The sequence below is a fragment of the Sciurus vulgaris genome (assembly GCF_902686455.1).
Source record: "Sciurus vulgaris genome assembly, chromosome: 1".
NCBI classification, from domain to species: Eukaryota; Metazoa; Chordata; class Mammalia; order Rodentia; family Sciuridae; genus Sciurus; species Sciurus vulgaris.
In genome coordinates, this window is record NC_136461.1 from 42,664,753 (window position 1) to 42,685,356 (window position 20,604).

At 58.5% G+C, this 20,604-nt stretch overlaps 1 protein-coding gene across 4 annotated transcripts in view; it reads right to left on the reverse strand.

The window, feature by feature from the left end:
- Positions 1-1,332: 1,332 nt before the first annotated feature.
- GLIS1 (GLIS family zinc finger 1) overlaps positions 1,333-20,604 on the reverse strand; it is a 202,557-nt gene continuing 183,285 nt past the window's right edge. For 3 of the 4 annotated variants that reach the window (XM_079103148.1, XM_079103147.1, XM_079103149.1), the window contains 6 exons: positions 16,614-16,724; positions 13,152-13,284; positions 8,003-8,159; positions 4,786-4,964; positions 4,096-4,263; positions 1,333-2,019 (listed from right to left, as the gene is read on the reverse strand). In XM_079103148.1, coding sequence (XP_078959274.1) covers positions 1,670-2,019; positions 4,096-4,263; positions 4,786-4,964; positions 8,003-8,159; positions 13,152-13,284; positions 16,614-16,724 — 1,098 coding nt within the window. In that variant the 3' untranslated portion in view covers positions 1,333-1,669. The remainder of the gene's footprint in view (positions 2,020-4,095; positions 4,264-4,785; positions 4,965-8,002; positions 8,160-13,151; positions 13,285-16,613; positions 16,725-20,604) is intronic. The other variant, XM_079103150.1, reaches the window with a different exon arrangement.

Sequence of the window (20,604 nt, forward strand, 5' to 3'; positions counted from 1 at the left end):
TCTGCAAAATAGGGGCAAGTATCAGTCACGGTCTGGTAAGAAACAGCTAGTGCTCAGACTGAGTTGAGAGGAGAGCTGAAGGAAGGGGCTGCCACCCGGGGGTGGCAGGGTGGCAAAGGAGCCTAGCACCTGGCTTCCTCAAAGCCCACACTCGAGGGATGGGGAGCACCACCCAGCCTGGAGTGGGGCCCAAGGGAGAGGCCACTTCACTGGAGCCAAGACCTGTAGTGGGACGTTGCTGCCAGGCACCCATCTCCCTCCCACGGCTCCAGGTTGGTCCTGGGGAAGCAGCTTGGTGCAGCCCCACAGGGGCCCCCACCCAGCACAGGGTGGAGCCAGCAGCAGAGATCTGCTCAGTCATCGTGAGAGGATTCACAGAGCTGGTGTGACTGAGGTGTCCCCAGATGATTGAGGAGCCAGGCAGACAGCATAGATCGGTCACTGCTTGACTGGGTGTCCTCTGTGAGCCTCAGCTTCCCCTCTATGAACAGGGGGTTGACGAGATCTTCCCACCTCACTGTGCCTACTTAAGCCAGATGTGTAGTTCCAAAAGGGGGGTCCCTGACCTGGATTTAGACTTGCCTGCTGCTGCTCAGCTACAGGGGCAAGAAGACCCTCCCCAGGCTGTTTCCAGGAGCAGGGACAGGGTCTGGCACACAGGCTATGTGACCTCCCTTGCTTTGTTGCAATTCACTGGTGCCAAGGCAAGAATTTTCCTTCATCTTTTAACCAGGTGATCATCAGGGTGACAGTGAAATGCCCAGGCCTGGACAGTGGGTTTGTTCTCTGCTGGGTGCTGGAGCCTGGCAGGGTAGGTGGCAAGCCAGGCTAGCCTTGCAGCCTGAGGACTGGGCTCCTCTCCAGCCATAGCCACTGAGGCTGGGCGTGGGCTCCCCGGACAAAGGATGCTTTCTGTACCTCACCAGACATCAGGGGCCTGCCCTTGTCCCTCACCTTCTGAGCTGGGCTCCATCCTGGGGGCTTTTCCTACCCTCCATGCAGTCTTCTCTCAACAGAGCCAGGCAGCAAAACACAGCTTGCTGTCCCACCAGCTGAGGAGTGGCCCAGCCAGCAGGGGGCCAGAGAGGACAGAGCTGGGATCCAGGTCCATCCACCTGTGGGGCCTGTGCTGCTCACTGAACCCTTCTGGTCTGTCTGCTCACCTGTTTCTGGAGGTAACCCTGCCTGGCTGTTGTCCTGGGATGATGTGGTTGGCGACAGGTGACTCCCAGCCCCACAGCTGCCCAGGCCCGAGCTCTGTGTTCCACATGCCCTTCATATTCTCCTGTCATGACCGCTAGGCTAAATCGAAAAGCAGAATCAGATCCCAAGTCTTGTTTCCAGTTTTTAATGTTTTTCTTGTAAAACCAAAAGTATAAAACTGGCAGAGAATGGAAAAGAAGTTCTGTACATTTATATACACGAGGTCTGTGATTTCAAAACTGTAGGGGAGAGAAACAGGAAGACACAATCAAGGGACCGTCACAGGGCCATGGTCCCTGGTGGGCACCTCTGAGTCCAGACAGCACCCCCACAGGTGGCACTGGGTGGGTCACTGCAGCACCCAGCACCTGCGTGGGCGCCTGGCTGCTCTGGCCCGGGGCAGGGAGGGTGGCAGACCACGAAGGTGGAAGAAGCAGCATCTGCGGAGCGGCGGACGGGGCCTTCCTCAGGTGTCCGTGTAGATGGAAGGGATGTGACTCAGGCAGTGGTCGAAGGCCCCATTAGGGAAGAAGCCGCAGTCCTCGGGGCCGCTGGACACCACCTCTTCAGATGGCTGCAGTGGCAGCGCCGTGGGGCATGGGGCCTCGGCCAGGGCCTCATAGCCTGTGGGCAGGCAGGAGGGGTCAGAGCTGGAGGACGGCAGCTGTTCAGCATGCCTCCTCGCAGGTCTCCTCGTGCAGCCTGTCCAGGTGGGGCAGCTGGTGGCTGGGGAGGGGCCTGGGAGGAGTCCTAGCCTCGCATTCCCAGGGAGCCCAGGCCCGGCTGGTGTGGGGTCGTCTGTCCCCCAGGGCTGTGCTATGGTGCAGAAGTTGGGAGGGAAGGAAAGTTGGTGGGAGAACCAGGGGTCAAACCCCAGGGGTGGCCTCTCCTGGTAGAGCTTGGCTCACCTCTACCCTTTCAGTTTCCTCCCTACCAGACTGAAGAAGCCCAGAAAAGGGAACCACACTTATTGGGCACTTACTGAGTGCTCATTAAACATCATCTCACTTAAGTTGCACAACAATCCCAAGAGGGGGGATTCAGTGTTCCATTCTATAGCTGAGGAGATGGGCTCAGAGCAGTCACCGGCAGGTAAGTGGGGGAACTGGGACTCGCACCCAGGTCCATCTGGCGCCAGAGACACCTGGCTCTTCCACTGGACATGCTGTCTTTGAGGAGTGGAGTGTCTAGTGCTGAGAGACCCTTGACTTGGGAGGGAGCTGGAAGAGTCATCTTAGGCATCCCTGTCCTAAATAAGCCCTGTCTCAGAGCTGCTGTCACAAATTTGTGTGGTCTATGAGCGAACATCAGTCTTCCCTTCTGTAAAATGGGCTCAGGATGAACTATATGGAGGACTTCAGTCCCTGCCTCCTTGTTTAGACTGAGTCCGTTTTTGTCCTGACAGAGGCCGGGCAGCTGGCAGTTAAGGCACTGAGTGGGGCCTTACGTGGGCACTGGGAGAAGGGGAGGCCCAAAGACCCTCCCCATCTGGCTGCTCCTGCTCCCCTCAGAGCTGCTGACTTCAGGCCTGGTTGCTGCACTGGAGATCCTGCTCTGGTCTGATGGGGCACGGAGGACAGGGTGCTGAGGGCCAGCAGTGCTGGGCACAGCGCTGGTGCCTGATCACATGCCAATCCATACGCGCACCAACACGGAACACACAACCCCATGTTGACCATGTGCCACGTGGGTCTGTACACGGCGTGCTTCCACCTGCAGGTCTACCCACGCTGCATCAGACTCACAGACATACGTGCACACACGGGCACACACGCCGAACCAGCTCAAGCATGCTCATGTGTGCACGCACGCACGTGAGCACCCAAGCCTGTGGATGCAAACGTGAGTCGGGGGATGGGTAACTGCATGCTGGCTGGTGCGTGACCATGGGCGCAGCACAACCGGAGTACACGAGTACAGACGTGCTCTGGGAGCTCCTGAGGCCTCCTGGGTGAGCCCTGCACACACAAGCACGCCTACCTAGCCCACAACACTGGAAGATGCAGACACGGGAGCAGCTGGGTACACATGCCCACAAAGACCCATGCACAGATGTGCCCACGGATGTGCCCACAGGTTGCATGTGCTATCTGCGGCTGTGGTGCTTGTTTCTATGTCCTTGTCCCTCTACTTCTGGCTGCAGGCCCTCGGGACTGCCCAAGAGTCCTCTGAGACAGGCTCTCGGCTTCCCCTGTGTCTGAGCCTCGGCTGGATCTGCACCAGGGGGTCTGGGAGGTGTCACTCGACCTATCTGAAGCCCCCGCCCTGACCAGGCCTGGTCTTGCTGCTCGGGCCTGAGTCCACAGTGGGCCACGTGGAGCCCTCCCCATCACTGGGCTTCTCCACACAAGGCAAGGATGGGGAGAGAGATGGACCCTCCTACTCCTGGATCCCAGGGCCCTGCAGGACAGTCTAGTTCAGGAGCAGCCCGAGGAGAAGCACAAGCCAGGCTCTGTCTCTTGCAGGGTTCTTTGCCGGCTGAATGGAATCAAAGTTTGTATCATTCCTGGCTCTATCTGCGGGGTCCACAGATGTGCTTGGCACACAGTAGGTACTCAATCAATATAAAGCATCAATTAGGCCATGAGCCCCCAGTCTGATTCTTGTGTCCTCAGAAACCCACCCGAGTCTAGACACTCATAACCTTGGGTTTCTGGAAGGAGCACTGACTTCTCACTCAGGCAGGTGCAAAGCCCAGTAGGGCCTGTGCCTGACACTCTGCCTCCCCCGTGGGGCCTGGGATTCTCTGAGATCCACTTCCCCCTTCATAAACAGGATGACCTTGTTGCCCAGGGCTGTCCCGAGGATGCTGGACAATGTACCTAGAGCTCCAGCACAGGGCTGGGCCTTGGTGGGTGCTCGGGGGGATGGAGGCTTGCAAGCAGGGCTCACCTGAAGCAGGTAAAGGTGCACTGAGGCTGGAGTAGCCGTTGGGCCGCAGGGGGTTAAAACCGTGGGCCTCCCTGGCCAGTCCATCCCCACTGGCTGTGGGCTCTGTGGTCTGGTAGCAGTCGCCATAGGGGAAGCAATTCTGGATGGAGTGGAAACTGCCCTGGTAGCCTGTGGAGGGTCGTGACGGGGCTGCGTTAACAAAGGAACAGGGCTTGTCAGGGAGGGCCCATCCCACAGCCACGCTGTCCACTCGGCTGCATGGTGTGAGGGAGAGAAGAGGGTGAGGGGCAGGGAAGGTGCCTGGAGCCCTGGGCTGTTCCCAGCTCTGCCCTGCGGGTAGGGAGGTGGGGTGGCAATGGCTGTGCTGGAGTCCTCTGTGGCTGGGCTCTGGGGAGGGCATGCTGGCTTGCCACAGGCTCCTCCAGGCGGCAGGCCTCGCCCACCCTCCAGCCCTGTCCCTCTCTGTGAAGCCCTTCCCTCTTGGGGATGGAGCGGACTTCTCACCTTCAGGACCAGTTTCCTCCAGGAAGCACCCTGACTGAGCACCTGTTTCCCAGCTCTGCCCAGCATGGCCCTCAGCGCCTGGCCTGTCATTCCTGAAGTACCTCTCAGCCTCCCCCAGGACGGTGTGCCATTGCTTTTGGGTTCCCCAAGAGGTGGGTGGAGGTGGGGAGGGCCGGCCAGGCTTACCTTGTGGGCTGGGCAGGGGCGGGGGTGGAGGGCTCTGGAAGGGTGGGTAGGACGGCTTGCTGGGGAGCGTGGAGAAGGCCTGGCCACCCGGGGACTGGCTCTGGGAGGATGGTGGCAGCGGTGGCGGCCCGAGCCCCTTCAGGGGGCTGACCATGGGTGAGAGGAGGCCAGGCCCCAACCTGCAGAGCACAGAGAGGAGGGCATCAGCAGTACGGCCCCGGAGCCCCTGGTTCACAGCCTCAGCGCTTTCCCGCGGCTGGGCGGGACTGGGAGCTGGGTCTCTGTTCTCTTCTTTGGGTTTGCTGGCCCTGCATTAAGACAGACTGCAAACTCCACGTCACAGACCCAGGCGACCTGGTTGCCCTCACCCACCCTCTGTTGCATGAGGTGTTATGGGGACAGATCCACCCTCCAGGGGAAGCAGGACTGTGATATGCAGGGGCCAGTGATGGGGCTCCCTGTCTGCAGCTGTGCCTGGTCCCCCTCTGTTCCCTTCAGTTGGATATCCTGCTGTCCCTGCCCCTCCACTGTGCTGTCACCATGCACGTGTCTGGGGCCCATCACTGAAGGCAGGCGTGGGCAGTGCAGCCCAGAGCGCATCCTCCATCCTCCGGGGGCTGCATGTTGCTGTGTGGTGTCCGTTCCACTCGAGGCCCAGCCCTCTGCTCTCTGGGTCACCTGCTGCCCAGCCTGGGCCTCTTGCGGCAGAAAACTGGTAGCACTGACAAACACGTTTCTGGATGGCTCAGCTCTGAATCCATGATGAAGGGCATGCACAAATGAGAAGGGCCAGCCAGCGGGGCACAGCCTTCCCCAGGTTCGCTTCCCTGTCCCAGCCTGCCGGAGCCAGCTCACATCTGCCACCTTCACAGTCAGCGACATCAAACAAAGCCCCACTCTACCCACAGCAGACGTGCGGGCAGAGGCTACGCCGTCCACCTGAACCCCAAGGGAGCAGAGGTCACCTGGAGCCTGCTTCTGAGTCATGCCAATGATCCCTCCATCAAATGCTTCTGCTTCAGTTGGAACCTAGGGACATGAACATGACCTCTCGCTGGCCTGGCGGACCAGGGGCTCAATACCTCGCCCAGGAGCTGGAGAAAAGCCCACCCTATTGGGCGTCTTCACTGAGCCAGGGTAAATAAATTTGGTCATGAAGTCAGGCCCTCTTAGCATATTTTTGAGCAAATCAGATAATTCTGTCAAGCTATTTAAATGTCGCAGCAGACTGCTGGGGAGCCTCGAGTGGCCGTTCCCTGTTGACTTTGGCAGGAAAGGGAGGCTGCGACCCTCCCCCACTCTCTTTTCAGGGGATGAAAAAGAAACCCGTTCAGGCTGAGCCTGGGGCTGGCGGGGGGCACAGGGCCCGTCTCCCCGCGCTGAACTGAGGGGCCTTGGCACCTGGCTGGGTTGGGAAGAGACTCCTGGCCGCCCTGCAGGCAGGCGGAGTCCTGTCTTGTCACCACCCTGTCTCTGGCGGCAGAGATGCTTGACAGCACTCATGCGGGTGGCAGGCAGGTGATGAATGAGGCGGAGCAGCGAGCACTGCCTGAGCGGCAGGAGAGGCCTCGGTGGTTTGTTTTCCTTTGGCTGGAGATGTTTGGGGCTGGCTGGAGGGTGAGCAGGTGGCCTGAGCTGGCATGGGGCAGGGGCTTACTGTCAAAGCAACCTGTACCAGGTGACAGGTACAATGTCAGGCGTGAGCAGCAGCCGTCACCGTGTTCCTACAGGAGGGTGTTCTAGAGGAAGACACCGAGGCTCAGGGAGAGCCTGGTTCTCTGGGTCTCTCTTTGCACCCAATCAGGCTGCCTCTTTGTGGCTGTCACCCACGCTCCACCACAGTCTCCCACAGCTACCGCGGCTCTGTGGGCTGCTCTGGGCTCATTCCCGATGCCCATCCCCTCTGCCCAGGACAAGGTTTCCTGACTCCTACTGTCCTAAGCACTCCTGCCTTCTGATGTCCCTTCCCCTGCCCAGACCAGCCCTGGCCCTGGCTCAGGCTGCCATCCTGCACCCCATATTCCATGCTGCCTCCCACAGCCCAGCCCCCTGCTGTGGGCGAGGCACGTTCTCCTCCCCAGCCTGACCGTGTCACTGCTCAACACTGAGGCCCCATCACGGGCCTCGCAGCCCGGCCCTGGCGACCTCTCCTGCAGGCTTGGTGCCCCACACAGTGGTTCTTTCCCAGAGCACACCAGCTGCTACCATGCCTGCCTTTCCCCACACCCGCCACCTGGCCACTGCACCGACTCTGCCTTCCCCTTGGAGGCCTGGCTTAGCACTGCCTCCTCCAGGCAGCCTTCCCTGATGCCCTCCCCCAGCCCTGGCCCTCCGTGCACCTGCCCTGTATGGCCAGTCCCTGCAGGCCTGCCTCCTCCTGCTCCTCCTCCCGCTCCTCGCCATTGGTGGTCCCAGAACTGGGCCCAGAGCCTGCCCGCTGGCACTCAATAACCAGACACAGGAATGGATGAACGAACGGGAGGAGGAGCACAGTTAAGGGCAGTGGATGCTGACACCAGGCTGGTCCCAGGCACATGCTGGCCAAGGCTCAGGCTGCAGCCATGGGAAGAAGGCGCTGCTGGGAACAGGGCTCGGGTGACAAATTGGATCAAGTCACTGCTGGTGGCAAACAATAATGGCAGGGCTGGAGAGCCAGCAGGCCTCAGCCTCTTCTGCTCACGTGCAAGCCAAACAGACTTCAGCGGTGTCAGGAGTCAGCGACGGACACACTGCCAGGCAATTAGTGGCCACAACGAGAACCACATTGAACACAGGGAGAGCGGCTCCCTCTGTAGGGACCTACAGCCGGGCTCTGAGGCAGCCCCTGCAGGCTGGGCTGTGGTCACAGTGGCCAGAGATGCCCAAACCAGCTTGCCTGCAGTGGGTAGGGGACATTCAACCCACTCGTCCAACACATGAGAAGCCACAGAGAAGTCCAGCCAAGGTTCCCAGGGAGGCCTGGGTGTGGCAGAAGACAGGCGGGCACAGCCCTTCCCAGGGGCCCCCGGAAGCCAGGGGCCAGCACCATCTGCCTCACAGGGTCACTGGAGGCAGGGATGGATGGTGCCCAGAGCGCGGTATAGAGCACTGTATGCAGAACCCGCCTCACGGATGCAGGCTACGCCATCACACAGAACGTCCAGAGAGCCTGGGATGCCTGCTGTCCCCCGGCGTGCCCACTCGTGTCCCCTGAGGAGAACTGGTGTGGTATACGTACCCGTCCCTGGTGCTGTCAGCCGTGGGCAGAGGGGACAGGTGGTGGTGGGAACTGGGGGTGACGTCCAGTGGGTGGTGCCTGGAAGGGACATCATGCGTGGGGGGCAGGATGCCTGGAACAAGCCCATTATGAGGGGCAACGGAGCCAGGATACACACCTGCAGGGAACCAAGCAAATCTCACTGGCTTTGGCCACCCCTGGAGATGGCTGTGGATGGCCAGGCACCTAGTACCTGCTTATGGAGAAGACAACAGGAAGGGAATGAGTAAAGTTGTATGAGTAGAAGTTACATGCTAGACAGAGGGAGGCGATGAGCCCACTCTGTTTGGTTCAGACTCTGACAAAAAGGCCGTGTCCAGGGCTAGGGCTGACTCTCATGGCAGAAGAGGGCTGGCAAGGGATTGTGAGAGGCACAGGGTGGTCAGACCCTGTGTGTGTGTGTGTGCTGGTGTAGGGGCCTGCAGGGACCCTCAGACCTCGGTGGGGCCATATTGGAAAAGCAGGGGACTGCTCTGAATTGCCCCAGGAGCTGATGGGGACCTGGGATGGAAAGAACTTTGAGAAACAGGAAACCGCTCTCAGGGCTTGATGGTACCTTCTAATAGGCAATGCTGCCGCAGGGTAACGGAGAGCCAGTGTGTCCAGCAGAGCCAGGGTGTCCACTGTGAGAGGTTCTGAAGAGAGGATGCCTACACTAGCTGGCCCAGGACACCTGAGAAGAGTGGCCATGGCTGGTTGTGCAGGCTGTACACTTACACCTAAGGGTTCTGACTGAGGGGTCAGCTGTGTCCTAGTCTCAGACTCTAAACCTATAGAGAACACAGGGTGATACCACCTTTTACCACCTCTACCCCCTGTTAAGACAGGTGAGCTCACGAAGGACACTAGGTTGATTGGTCAGCGATTGGTCCAGAGGCCCAGTTGAGAGTTTGAGAACAACGGAGGCCAGCATTCCCTAAACACGTTCATGGAGAAAACCCTATTCTGGGATAGAAGCCTGAGGTGGGCACAGCAAGGATTGCTGAGTGTTTGGTGCTCCCTATTGAATCTGGGAAAAAAAAAAAAGAAGAAGAAGAAGAGGCCAACTGCCTTCTCTATTCAATCCAGCTATGTTCATTTGAATAGAAAGTGACATCAAGGGGCTGGGGTTGTGGCTCAGTGGTAGCGCACTCACCTAGCATGAGGGAGGCCCTGGGTTCGATCCTCAGCACCACATAAAAATAAAATAAAAGCAAGTGACATCATCTTCCCTGAAATCGATGCATCAAGGTGATACCCTGGGAGGACTTGGTGACCCCAGCAGCTGTGGTCTGGGTTGCTCTGGTGCAGTGTCCACTCTACCTGGTCAGTGGTCCCTCTCATGGCCAGTTGTACCTTTTGAACGTCACTCTGGTCATTGTGTACCCAGCGCATTGTTTTTTATTGCTCCATAAAGACCAACCTGAGAAGGCATGAGGTTCTACCAAGGATCGGGTACAGTTTACTTGTCAGTTATTTGGGGTTCCAAGTCTAGTGCATCCTAGGCTGGCCCTTCTGACCTGGGCCTACAAGTTCTGAGGCTGCTGTAAGGAATCTCACAGCCTGGGCTGTGCTGGGACTGCAGGGAGCAAGACACCGACTGTGACCAGGGGAGAATGCCCCCCCAAAGTTCTGTGCTGAAACTGCTGGACAACATAACTCTGGCCTGCAGACCACCGTCAGGGACTCCGGCAGGCACCTGCGGCTGGGCTGTGCTGGGCAAAAGTCGCCTCTTGAGACACCGGTCATGCTCATGAATGTATGTGTGCCAAGTTCACTCTCCACAGGTGTGGCCTAACCATCTCCAAACTGTTGACGCGGGAGATAACATGATCTGAAGAAAGTCAATCTTAACAAGATGCATGACTTGCCCAAAGTGACACGGTGGGCAGGTACTCAGGCCTGTCTCCTAGGCTATATGGAGAGAAAGTCAGTTTGAGGCTGGCCCAGGAAATGGCCATGAGACTCTGGAGTCTGGGGGCGTCTTGAGTACCCTCTACCTCAGCCCCAGACCTCTCCACCTCGGGGACCTCTGCTCCTATGGGCAGCGCCGCCTGTCTGTCCATCCATCAGGTGCGCTCCCTGCTGTGGCCACACCCCTGCCAGCTCCCACAGGAAGCCACTGAGGGGGTCTCTGTGGAGGGAGCCTGGTGCAGGGCTCTCCCTTGCCACTCCTTGCCTGCCATCTTGAACCAATTTGGAGCCTGTCAACTGGGAAGGCCTGGGTCCTGATGGTCCTGCTCCGTCTCCCCAGCCACGTGACCTCGTGCTTCTCACTCACAGCCTCGAGGCCCATCATGGCACTGTGGGTCTGAAGACAGACCTGCCAGGTAAGCTCCTGAGGGTCTCCTCTGCAGAGGGATGTGCTTGCAGGAGCTTCCTAGGATCAGCAAGAACGAGAACGCCAGAGCCTTCCCCAACACACCACACCGGGCTGCAGAGTGGCGCTGCCAGTCCTCAGGCAGGGGTACCTAATCTCTGGCCCTAGCATCTGCTCCCAGCTGTGCCTCAGCCATCTGCTGTGTGGCCTGCAGAAGGACCTGGTGGGCGAATCTGGGAATGTAGGACCCCTGGGTTTGCCTGGCTGTTCCTTCCCTGTCCTCATTGTGATGGAAAGAGCTGGAGGTCAGGGACCAGGACAGGGGTGGTATACAGTAGGTGCTCAGTATGGCATGGGAGTTGTGTTGGCAGCAGGGCAGCACTGCACTTTCAGGTAAGAGCACAGCCTTAGGTGGAGGGCCTGGCTCAGCCCTGCCTCTGCAACTCCCCAGCAGGTGACTGGGGACTGCTGAGTGGCAGGGGTGACAGCAGACACACACAGGCCCAGGCTCTGCAGCTCCTGCTGCGTGTTCTTGAGTGTGTTCTCAGCAGTTTGGGAAGGAAACTGAGGCACAAAGCGGGAAGGAAAGTACCACTTCCTCACTATCTCAGGGCCAGAGCAACAGGTCTCAGCAGGCTGGCATGGTCCTGAATCCCTCCCCCTGTGACACTGCTTTTGGTGGAATTTGTTGCTCATCTGTGGCTTGGGTGACAGCTGGGGATCAAGTGAGATGGTGTTTGTAAAGTGACTAGCTCAACCAGGTACCCCAGAGATCGTCACGGCTGCCCCTGGCCCTCTTCCCAGGGACTACTCTGTGCTGCATCTGGGGGAACAAACTGGCTTTGGCTCTGGCCCTGCTGCTCTCTTTTCTGGATGACCCTGGTTAGTCCCTCTGCTCAGCCTGAATCCTCCCGGGAATGCTGGAGCTGCAGGACCTTCCCCCTGGGAAAGCCATTGGTGGTATTAGTGCCCTTCCCCGTGGAGTCTGGAGCAGCCCAGGAATCCCCAACTAGGAGCTCCAAGCAGGCCCAACTGGCTGTTGGGTGCTGGCCCTTGTGTCCTCATCCCTGGGCAGTCCAGCCCTGCCATTTTGAATTCTGACCCTGGGCGTGGGAGCCACGGCAGAGGGGCCCCTGCCTGGAGCGGGGAGCGGCCCCTCCCCTAAGTGCCCACCTGAAGGACGGGTGAAAACCTGCTCCTCCAAGGCCTCCTGGGGAAGGCTGTGACATATTTTAAAATCTCCTGCTACTTCAACATTGAGAGGAAGAATAAAATTAGAAAATAAAAAAATATTTTAAATGGTTTAGAGTAATTCAAGAAATCCCAGAGGGTGGACACAGCTTTCTCCCTAACGCTGAGGTTTCTTTAGAGAGTCAAGGGCAGAGTGCAGGAACTGTCGGCTGGAATCCAAAGGCCATGCTGCCCTCATCTGGGCTGGATTCCCAAGCCGCAGGGCCAGGAATTCCTGCTGTGGCCTGCAACCTGCCCCCAGCCAGCAGCTGCTGGAAGGACGGCCAGGCTGCCTTGGCGGAACCAGAGGCTCTGGCTGTCAGGCCTGACGGGCCTTCAGGGTCCAGGGTTCAGGAAGCCCCGCTTCTGGCCAGGGTTTAATCATGAGCTGGTGGTGAGTTTGTGCCAAGCTGCCCACCCTCTGGAAGCCTTGAATTTCTCTTCCTTTTCTAAAAATATTTTTAGTCATAGATGGACTCAATACCTTTATTTTATTATACTTTTTAATGTAGTGCTGAGGATCGAACCCAGTGCCTCACACGTGCGAGGCAAGTGCCCTACCACTGAGCCTCAGCCCCAGGCCTGGATTTCCTTCTGAAGCAGGAGCTGTGCTGGGATGAAATAGGTCTTCAGGCCACAGCCAGTCAAAATGGGTTCTGTTGGCTTTTTCTTTTTGTCCTGGGGATTGAACCCAGGGGTACTCAACCTCTGATACATATCCCTAGCACTTTTTATATTTTAATGAGAGATGGGGCCTCGCTAAGTTGCTGAGGCTGGCTTTGCACTCTTGATCCTCCTGCCTCAGCCTCCTGAGCCACTGGGATCACAGGCATGTGCTTCCAGAATGCCTGGCTAGCATGGGCGATTCTTGAAGGTGGTTCCTCCCTGAAGGTGGCCCAGCAGATGGGCAATGAGGAAGAGCCTGGATCTCAGACCCAGGGCCACAGCCTCTCTTCACAATGTTTGGGGCAGGGCCACATGTACCCCCAGCCCAGCTCTGTGCATGTCCCCATGCTGGGGTGCTGGTGACTGAGGCAAGGAGGACCCTGGCCTGCCCCTGAGTTGCTCACAGCCAGTCTGGTAGGTTGATGGATGGGAAACAGTGACATCCTAGAGTGCTCAGCCCTGGAGCGCAGGCAACCCGGGGGAAGGCTTCCTGGAGGGGTGGGCAGGAGGCAGGTGCCCCGGGTCGAGTCAGAGCCCCTTAGTGAAAAGAGAGGCTGGCAAAGTGTGGGTGGGTGCTTGGGAGTTAAAAGGAGTAGAATGTTCCAGGAACTGGATCCAAGGTGCCATGGTTAGGACAAGAGGACTCCAGGAGGTCCCAGACCTGGTGAGGCCAGGCTGAGGAGCACGGACTTCCCCACGGGCAGCAGGAGCCATGGAAGTGTATGGATGGGCATCCGCCTGGTTAGAGGAGCTGGAGGAGAAGATGGGTGGAAGGTGGGAGCCAGAGGCAGGCAGGCAATCAGGTCCAGGGGAGCGGGTGCCTGCGACGAGTCTCACCCCTGTAGCCCCAGCGCCACGGAGCGCCACTGCTCTATGGGAAGCTCAGGCCCTGGCCCTGCCTCCCTGCACACTTACCTGGGAGCAGCTCCTGGCCCAGGGCTCGATGGCCCTTCCCGTCACTGGCAGCCAGCTGTGTGGATGCGTGAAACTGCTGCAGGGCCAGACACTCACTCAGGATGTCGGCCTCTGCATCAGGGCCTGCGTGCAGCTGGGGAGCAAGCAGAAGGAGGGGTGTTAGAGGGAGACTATCTGTCCACTGCACCCCGTGCATTAGGAGTGGGTCGCAGCCTCAGGGCAAGCCCCTTCTCCTCACTGCACCTCGGTTTCCTCATCTGTGACATGAGCTGGTTGTACACTATGGGGATCATGTTATTCCTGGTCCTCTGAGCAGCAGGTGCCAAGATGGGATTTGATACACAAGGATTTTACTAGGGGAAGTACATGTGTGACAGAAAGTGGGGGCTTTCAGGGGGGCTGGGAATGCCCTCTGACCCACTGACCCAGGGCAGCCTGACCCAGGGCAGCGGGAAGCTTCCTTGACTGGGAGTTAGGGGTCCTGCATCTCTCAGGAGGGGGGTCACTTGCGACGTGTGATCCCTGAGGGCTGCATGCAGTCTCTGGCTGGGAGTGGCCATGGGTGGTGTGGCATCAGCACAAAGCAAGATGGACGGCCAGCAGCAGCCATCAGGCCTTCTGAGGTCAGCCTGAGGTGCACAGCACACACACCATGTGTGAAAAGGGGCAGCAGGAGGGAAGTGCATAGGCACGCAGTGTCTGTCCCTCCCACCTCCTCCATCATGCCTCTTATCTGCACAAGGGGCAGTGGAAATAGTCCAGTGCTAGGCACAGAAGAGCTGGGTTCAAATCCCATTCCACCTCTCACTGCCTGTGTGACACTGGATAAGTAACCTAACCTCTCTGGGTCTCACCTTCCCTGCTTGAGATTTGTATCAACAACCGTGCTCCACCCTCACCTGCCCCGAGGAGCAGATGATGGGTACTGTGAAGGAGGCTTTGGGAAGTGCATGTGTGGGGCTGGCCCAGGGCCAGCTGCTTGAGGCCCATGTGGTCACAGGCACAGGGGATTGGTACAAGGACTCCAAGGGGCCTGGCTACGAGCAAGCCTGGGCTGGGCCGCACCCAGTTGTCCAAGCCAATCCCTGTTCCCACGGACAGTCATCTCAGAACATCTCCACGTCTCCAGAGGAGCCAGAGTGGGGATGGGGTGGCACCCTGGGGACACTGGGTGGTGCGTGGCAGCACCTGCGCGGGAGGGAACCCCAAGGTGAGCTGTCAGAGCCTGAGGCCTGTGGGCTGACCCATCCACACACTCCCCTGACCCAGGACAAAACAGGCCCAGGGCAGGGTAGAGCCTTGCCCCACGACCCTGGGTGGCTGAGCAGCCCCGAGGACGTGTCCACCCTCTCAGGCTGAAGGTCGGCACCAGCCTGAGGGAGGCACGCCAGGCCCAAGGCACGCTCCCAGTTCCCTGACCCGGCAGCTGTTTTCCATGTAAATGAAGTTTCTGGCAAGAGAGGCCAAGGCATGTTCCTGCAGACCGCAATGTCGATGGGATTAGGAACAGCAGGAGAGGAGAATTAAGGAAGAAAAGCATTTCTAATTCTCTCTGAAATGCAGCAGTGCTGCCAAGGAGTTGTCATAATACAAGGGTCGCTTTACCCAGAAAGATTCATCATCCTGTGGCTCCTAATGGATGCTTATTGTTGGGAAGTTTGCAGATCTGCGGCCCTAAGTCTCTGGGGGCTCAGGGGAAGCCAAGCATGGAGCCTGGGAAAACCAGGGCAGGATTCCTGTCCTTGGGCATTGGTCCACTCGGGACAGGAGCCTCCCTGCCCTGGGGCCCCAGCCTGCTGAAGCCTGGGCCATTTCTTGTCCCTACTCAGCCTTCCACCTGAAAGCAGTGCCAAGCACTCAGGTTCTGCAGACAGGCAGGTCTGGGATAGAACCCTGGCCCTGTCACTTCTGGGCTGTGTGACTCTGGGCTGGTTTGTTAACTCCCTCTCAGCCTCAGTTTCCATATCTCTAAAATGGGAATAAAAACAGTGTCCACTTCTAGGATCATAGGGAGGACTAAACAAGATGCAGTACGTGAGGCAGCAGGTACAGTGCCTGAGCCACGGAGGCAGCCATGTTAAAGTTCAGCCCCTTCACTGACAACCGTTCCTTCTCATTCTAACATTTCTAGTGGCTCCCCACTGCCTGTAGGGTAGAGTCCCAGGCCATGAGCCTGGCCATCCTGCCCCATCCTGAAGCCCGCTCATGCCTGGCATCCCAACCCTGTCTGCCCATCTCTTCATCCAGAGGCCTTTGCTGTTTCGGTCACAGCTGTATCCACGGTTCATGGGACAGCGTCTGGAGCACAATACAGGCTCCATATGTTAAATTGAAGAGTCAATACACTTTTTTCCCTCATCCCCCTGTCGTGCTGGTGGCCTGGGCTGCCTCTGCAGTTCTCTCCACTAAGACTAGGTCATGGCAGCCTGGGAGGCTCGACTGCGTCACCCGCCTTTCCCGCTCTGGCCTGGCTTCCCCAGCAGCTCACACCCCTGGTCCAAAATGGAACCCCCTGCTCACTTCCTCCTACAAATGTGGCCCTGGGTTCTCTCCCTTAATGAAGGGCATCACCGCCCATGCCGTCGCCCAAGTCTGGTCCTGGGTGCCTGCTGCTGCCCCGCCCAGCCCGGCCCCTCCTCTGCCGCCCCTCACTCTGCCCCAGACTGACTTCCACCATTTCTCTTGCTCCAGCAGTGGCTTCCTGGCCTTGGAATTCCCTCCAAGCACTCCCAGCCCGTTTTATACACAGCCCCAGAGGCGTCTCTCAGGTGATGTGTCCCTTCTCTTCTCAAGAGCCTCAACTGGACAGAGCCCGATCTCCCGGGCATGGCTTTGATCCTGCAGTGTGTACCCTGGCTCACTTGCTCTCCTCCTTGCCATGCTGCCCAGCCTGAGGCAGACAAGCAGCCACCGGCCCTGCACAATGTCACAGCCATTACACTGCAGTCCTCACTCCGGTCCCCCGGGGAGCACTCCTCTCACCTGAACTCATCAGCTCCATGCACACTCTCAGTCTCTGCTCCTTCAGTCCTCACTGGTGCCCTTTCAAGCAAGCCTGTCACTGTCCTGCCCTCCCCGGTGGTTGAGGAACAGGGGGCACAGAGCTGAAGGACCTTCCCCGGGAACACCCAGCTAGCAGTGGCAAGCACTGCAGGTGGTTCCAGTCACACCCAACCACTGCCCTCTGTGGCCTCCTGCTCCCATGCAGATGGGCCGAGGCCCCCTGCTCCAGGCTCCTGACTGCTGTGTTATGCTGCACTGGGTCACCTTGGGGACCGTGTCTTTTGTTTGTACCCTCAGTGCCCAACACAGGGATGGATGTCAGATGCTCCCTGAAGAGCTGTGGCAGAGGGCAATAGAGATAGGGCTGGGGGCAGACGGACAGGCAGACAGGCAGACGGGCAGCGGCCAGGCGGGACACGGGGTGTCTGCGGAGTTGGGTTGGCTCAGAGGCCAGCTTACCTTCTTCCGCACCTGCTGCTCTTTGGCTGAGTGGGCCTTCACGTGCTTGCGGAGGGAGCTGGGGTCCGTGTAGCGCTTAGAGCAGCCAGGGATCTGACAGGCGTATGGCTTCTGTAACATCAGAGGGGCACTGGTCAGTAGTGACCTCAGAGGTCAGTGAGTGACCTCTGAGAGCCAAGGTCCCTCTGGGTGACCTGCTGTGGGAGGATGATGGGGCAAGGGACAGGCTACAGGCCACAGGTGTGGGGAAGGTGCCTGGCCCAGGAGTGAAGAAAGGGCTGCCTCTATTCTCCCACCACGCGGGACCTGGAGGAGCTGCCTTCCCTCTTCTCTGCAAATGAGGACAGTTAAGTTCTCTGGGTTCTTCCGGGGGCACTGGCTCTGAGAGAGACGCACCCTCTGTACCCTGCAGCTGCAGTGAAGCAGCGAGCCGACGTGGGCCCTGCGAAAGCTGCCTGCAGAGGAGGAGGGGCCGCCTGGCAGCTGCCCACGCCTGACAGGTGGGCGCCAACTGCACCTGCAACCGCTGCAGGTGGCCTAGGGTGCTGGCCTCAGAGAGCACACAGGGGCTGGGGCCATTCCCTGTGCTTGGGGAGTGGGCCAGTCTCCTCCCCACAGACCCACTGCTCCCCTGCCCCAGGTTCCACCATGCCCCCAGGCCTCCCATCCTCCTCCCTCACACAGCCAGCCATGCCGCCTATAAAGCCCGCAGTGGCTCCATGGCGCTTAGAACATAGACCCTCACCTGGCACTGGTGGCCCTTTGAGACCAGGACCCCATGCCAGTCTTCATCCCTTTTCCTGTCCCCACCCACCGTGGGACCCCCTCACCTCTCCTGCCAGCTCACGTCACCCCCATCTCTAAGCTGTCCTCAAATCCTGCTCCCTCCACCCCCCAAGCTTTGCACCAGCAGTGCTGTCCACCTGGGCTGCTGGGTCTGTTCCTTGATTTTTCTGCACCAGGAGAGGGACCCATCTGATTGACCCAGATTCATCCCGAATTCCTGAAGCCTGATGGCTCTAGCTGATATCTCCCCAGGGGCTTCCACGAGGCCCTGCTTGGGGATTCTGGCTGCTCCTGGGGCTTGAAGTTCATGAGGTTTCCCGTTTAGAACACGTCGAGTGGTTCTGATCCCTGGGAACCCCCTGACCTGGGATGGCAGGGACAGGAGAGTGTTTGAGGGAGATGACACCTCTCAGAGTAAGTCCCAGGGACTGCTGTGCCCCGTCAGACATACCACGTGTCCCCAGACCTCAAGGCACTCTGCCCCTGCCAGGGAGAGGTGCCACGGCCCAGGGACCTCACGGGGAGGGGAAGCAGAAAGAGATGACCATACCTTGGAGCTGCCGCAGAGGTTGCCAGGTTAAAGAACGGAGGAGAGCAAAAAGAGAGAGAGAGCAGTGAGAAGCTTGCTGAGGCCGTCAGGAAGGCAGGGGCGGGAGAGGGGAGGCCTGTCGGACTGCCTGCCGCCTCCACCATGAGTCCCCCCGCACACACAGCCCCTCTCGACCCTGACTTCATGAACCCTAACCTCGACCCCAACACACACGCGCTCTCTCTCTCATAGGCCCTGACCCCATCCCAACACATCTCTCTTTCTCTCTCCTCCCCTTCCCCCAGGGGCCCTGCCCTGCCTGGCCCCTGAGCCAGCCCCAGGCACTGTCCCTTGGGGACACTGATACAAATACACACACTTTGTCAAAAAGCAAACAAACAGAGCACCATGAAACAGGCGTACTTGCCTGGAAACAGGGCAGCAGGGCCCATCTCCATGTTTGTTTTTCCAGGGTTTGACGTGTATAGAACATTCCTCAGGCCCAGCTCCCCTGTGAGCTCTCAGGAAACCCCGTGACTGTCCCAAGCCACCCGCCAGATCCCAGGCCTGGAGGTCCCACACGGGATCCAAAGCCAGGGCTGCTTCATTCTTGTTAACAGCAAGGCTACCTCTTGGCTTGTGTGGGGATGGCCCACTGTAGCTCTCAAAGCCCATTTGGTCTGTGCTCACAGAACAGCTCTGTCCTTGACTGCTCTCTGGGTGTAGGCACTTAGCTAAGCACTGGCCATCCGTGGTCTCTGAGTCCCGCTTGTGGAGGAAGACATGGAGGCCCACATGGTACATAAAACCTCACAGCCAGAGTGCGTGTGACCAGGACTCCTTCCATCTGCAGTCATGGATGGTGCAGTGAAGCCGGCAAAGGAGAGAGAACATCCCACCCTGTTCTGCTGATGGGAAGACTGAGGTCTAGAGCAAGATGGCAGCTTGTTCAGGCCCACAGAGGGACCAACGGCCACCAAAACTCAAACCCACACTGCATGCCGGGAACAGGGTAGAATCTGGTCCACATTTAGTGGATTGGCAACAGGGCAGGAAAGGAAGGGCTGCACAGCTTCTCCAGAGGCAGGTATTTTACCTTTGAGGAAACTGAAGCCTATAGAGGTAAGGTGGCTTTCCTTAGACCTCTGGGACCAGGTGGAGGGCCAGCACTAGAGCCCAGGCCTGGTTCTGTCCAGTCTGTTTAAAGAAACTTTCCTGCCTGTGGAGGGTAGGGACCCCATGTTCTCTGATGCTAGGTGGAGCCAGGGACTGGTTGAGTCCCTTCTGAAAAGCAAGGCCCTGCTCAGCATGGGGCCTGGCCCACTGGGATGCTGAGAGTGGGTGCTGGGATAACAGCACCTGGGGAGGTGCCTGGGTGTCTATGCAGGTTTCAGAGTGCAAGTGGGGTGCTGGGCTTGGTGGCTGTACCTCCCAGGCTTCCAGGAACCTCTTGAGACAACCCTGTGGGCTCATTCTGGGCCTGACTTGATCTAGCCCTTGGAGCTCTGCTCACATACCAAGTAGGGTCAAAAGCCTGTTGCTTTGGGCTGGGTCCAAGAAATGTAATGAGGGCGGGAAGAAGGTGCTGAGTCAGGGTAGGTGGCCCCCCAGGCCTGGGAGGTGGGGAGAGGTCAGAGCCTGGCACTGCTGGTGCTGCCTTGAGACCTCTGAGAGACATAACCAGGGATCCTGGGGCACAATCTGCAACCCTCAGGGTGCAGGCTAGGGTGCCAGGGCCCCAGGGCCCCAGGGTCCCAGGGCTGAGAAGGGACCAAGGGGCAGGGGGGTATTAGAATCATTTCTCATTTCAGGTCCCAGTGTAGCCATTGAAAGTGAAGCCTGGAAGTTAGGGGGGTGGGTCAGCTTTCAGTTGGGGTTGGGGTCATTTGTTGCTACCCTGTCCCCTTTGCTCAGCTCTACCCATCCAGAGTGTTGCCACATCAGCTTTTTCCAGCGAAGAGCGCTGGACTTGGAATCAGACTTTCCTGGGTGTAACCCAGTTCTGCCACTTGCCAGCTGTAGCAGGGAAGTGACAATCTCTTGGAGTTTCGATTTTTTTGTTTACAAAATGGGGATACGGCCCCTACACCTTCAGTTGTCATCAGGATTGAACTCTGTGTATGTGTGTGTGAGAGAGAGAGAGAGAGAGAAAGAGAGAGACAGAGAGACACAGAGACACAGAGACTATGGAGGGTGTGGGGTATATAGAGTCTATATGGGCCTGGTCCTATGACTCCTGTCTCCTCCTTCCTTTCTGGGTCTGTTTTCCCAGCTATAAAATAGAGCTGGATGAGAGGCCTGTCAGTATCCTTTTGGCTCTGGCCTCCGCTGTTTCATGGCCTCCAACTTAGCCTGGTGGCTTAGTCGCTGTCTTGGGCCTGTTTCCTTAACTGTGTATGGAACAGGCTGGGCTGGACAGCTACTCAGCCCTCCCAGTCCCCACTGCAGAGCCCCCAAAATCTGCAGGAGGAGCAGAGAAGCAGGCCTGGGGCCCAGATGTGGATTTTGGCTGCAGACCCCAGTTTCCTGAGGGGCATGGTGGCTGGGGTCCTCACAGAGCATGTTCCCGCTCACCCAGGGCCAAAAAGGCTGTCACAAGGCCTGGATCTGAGTGAGCTCTGCCACTGTCCAACTGTGTGACCATGAGCAAGCACTGACCCCGAGCCTGCTTCCTCC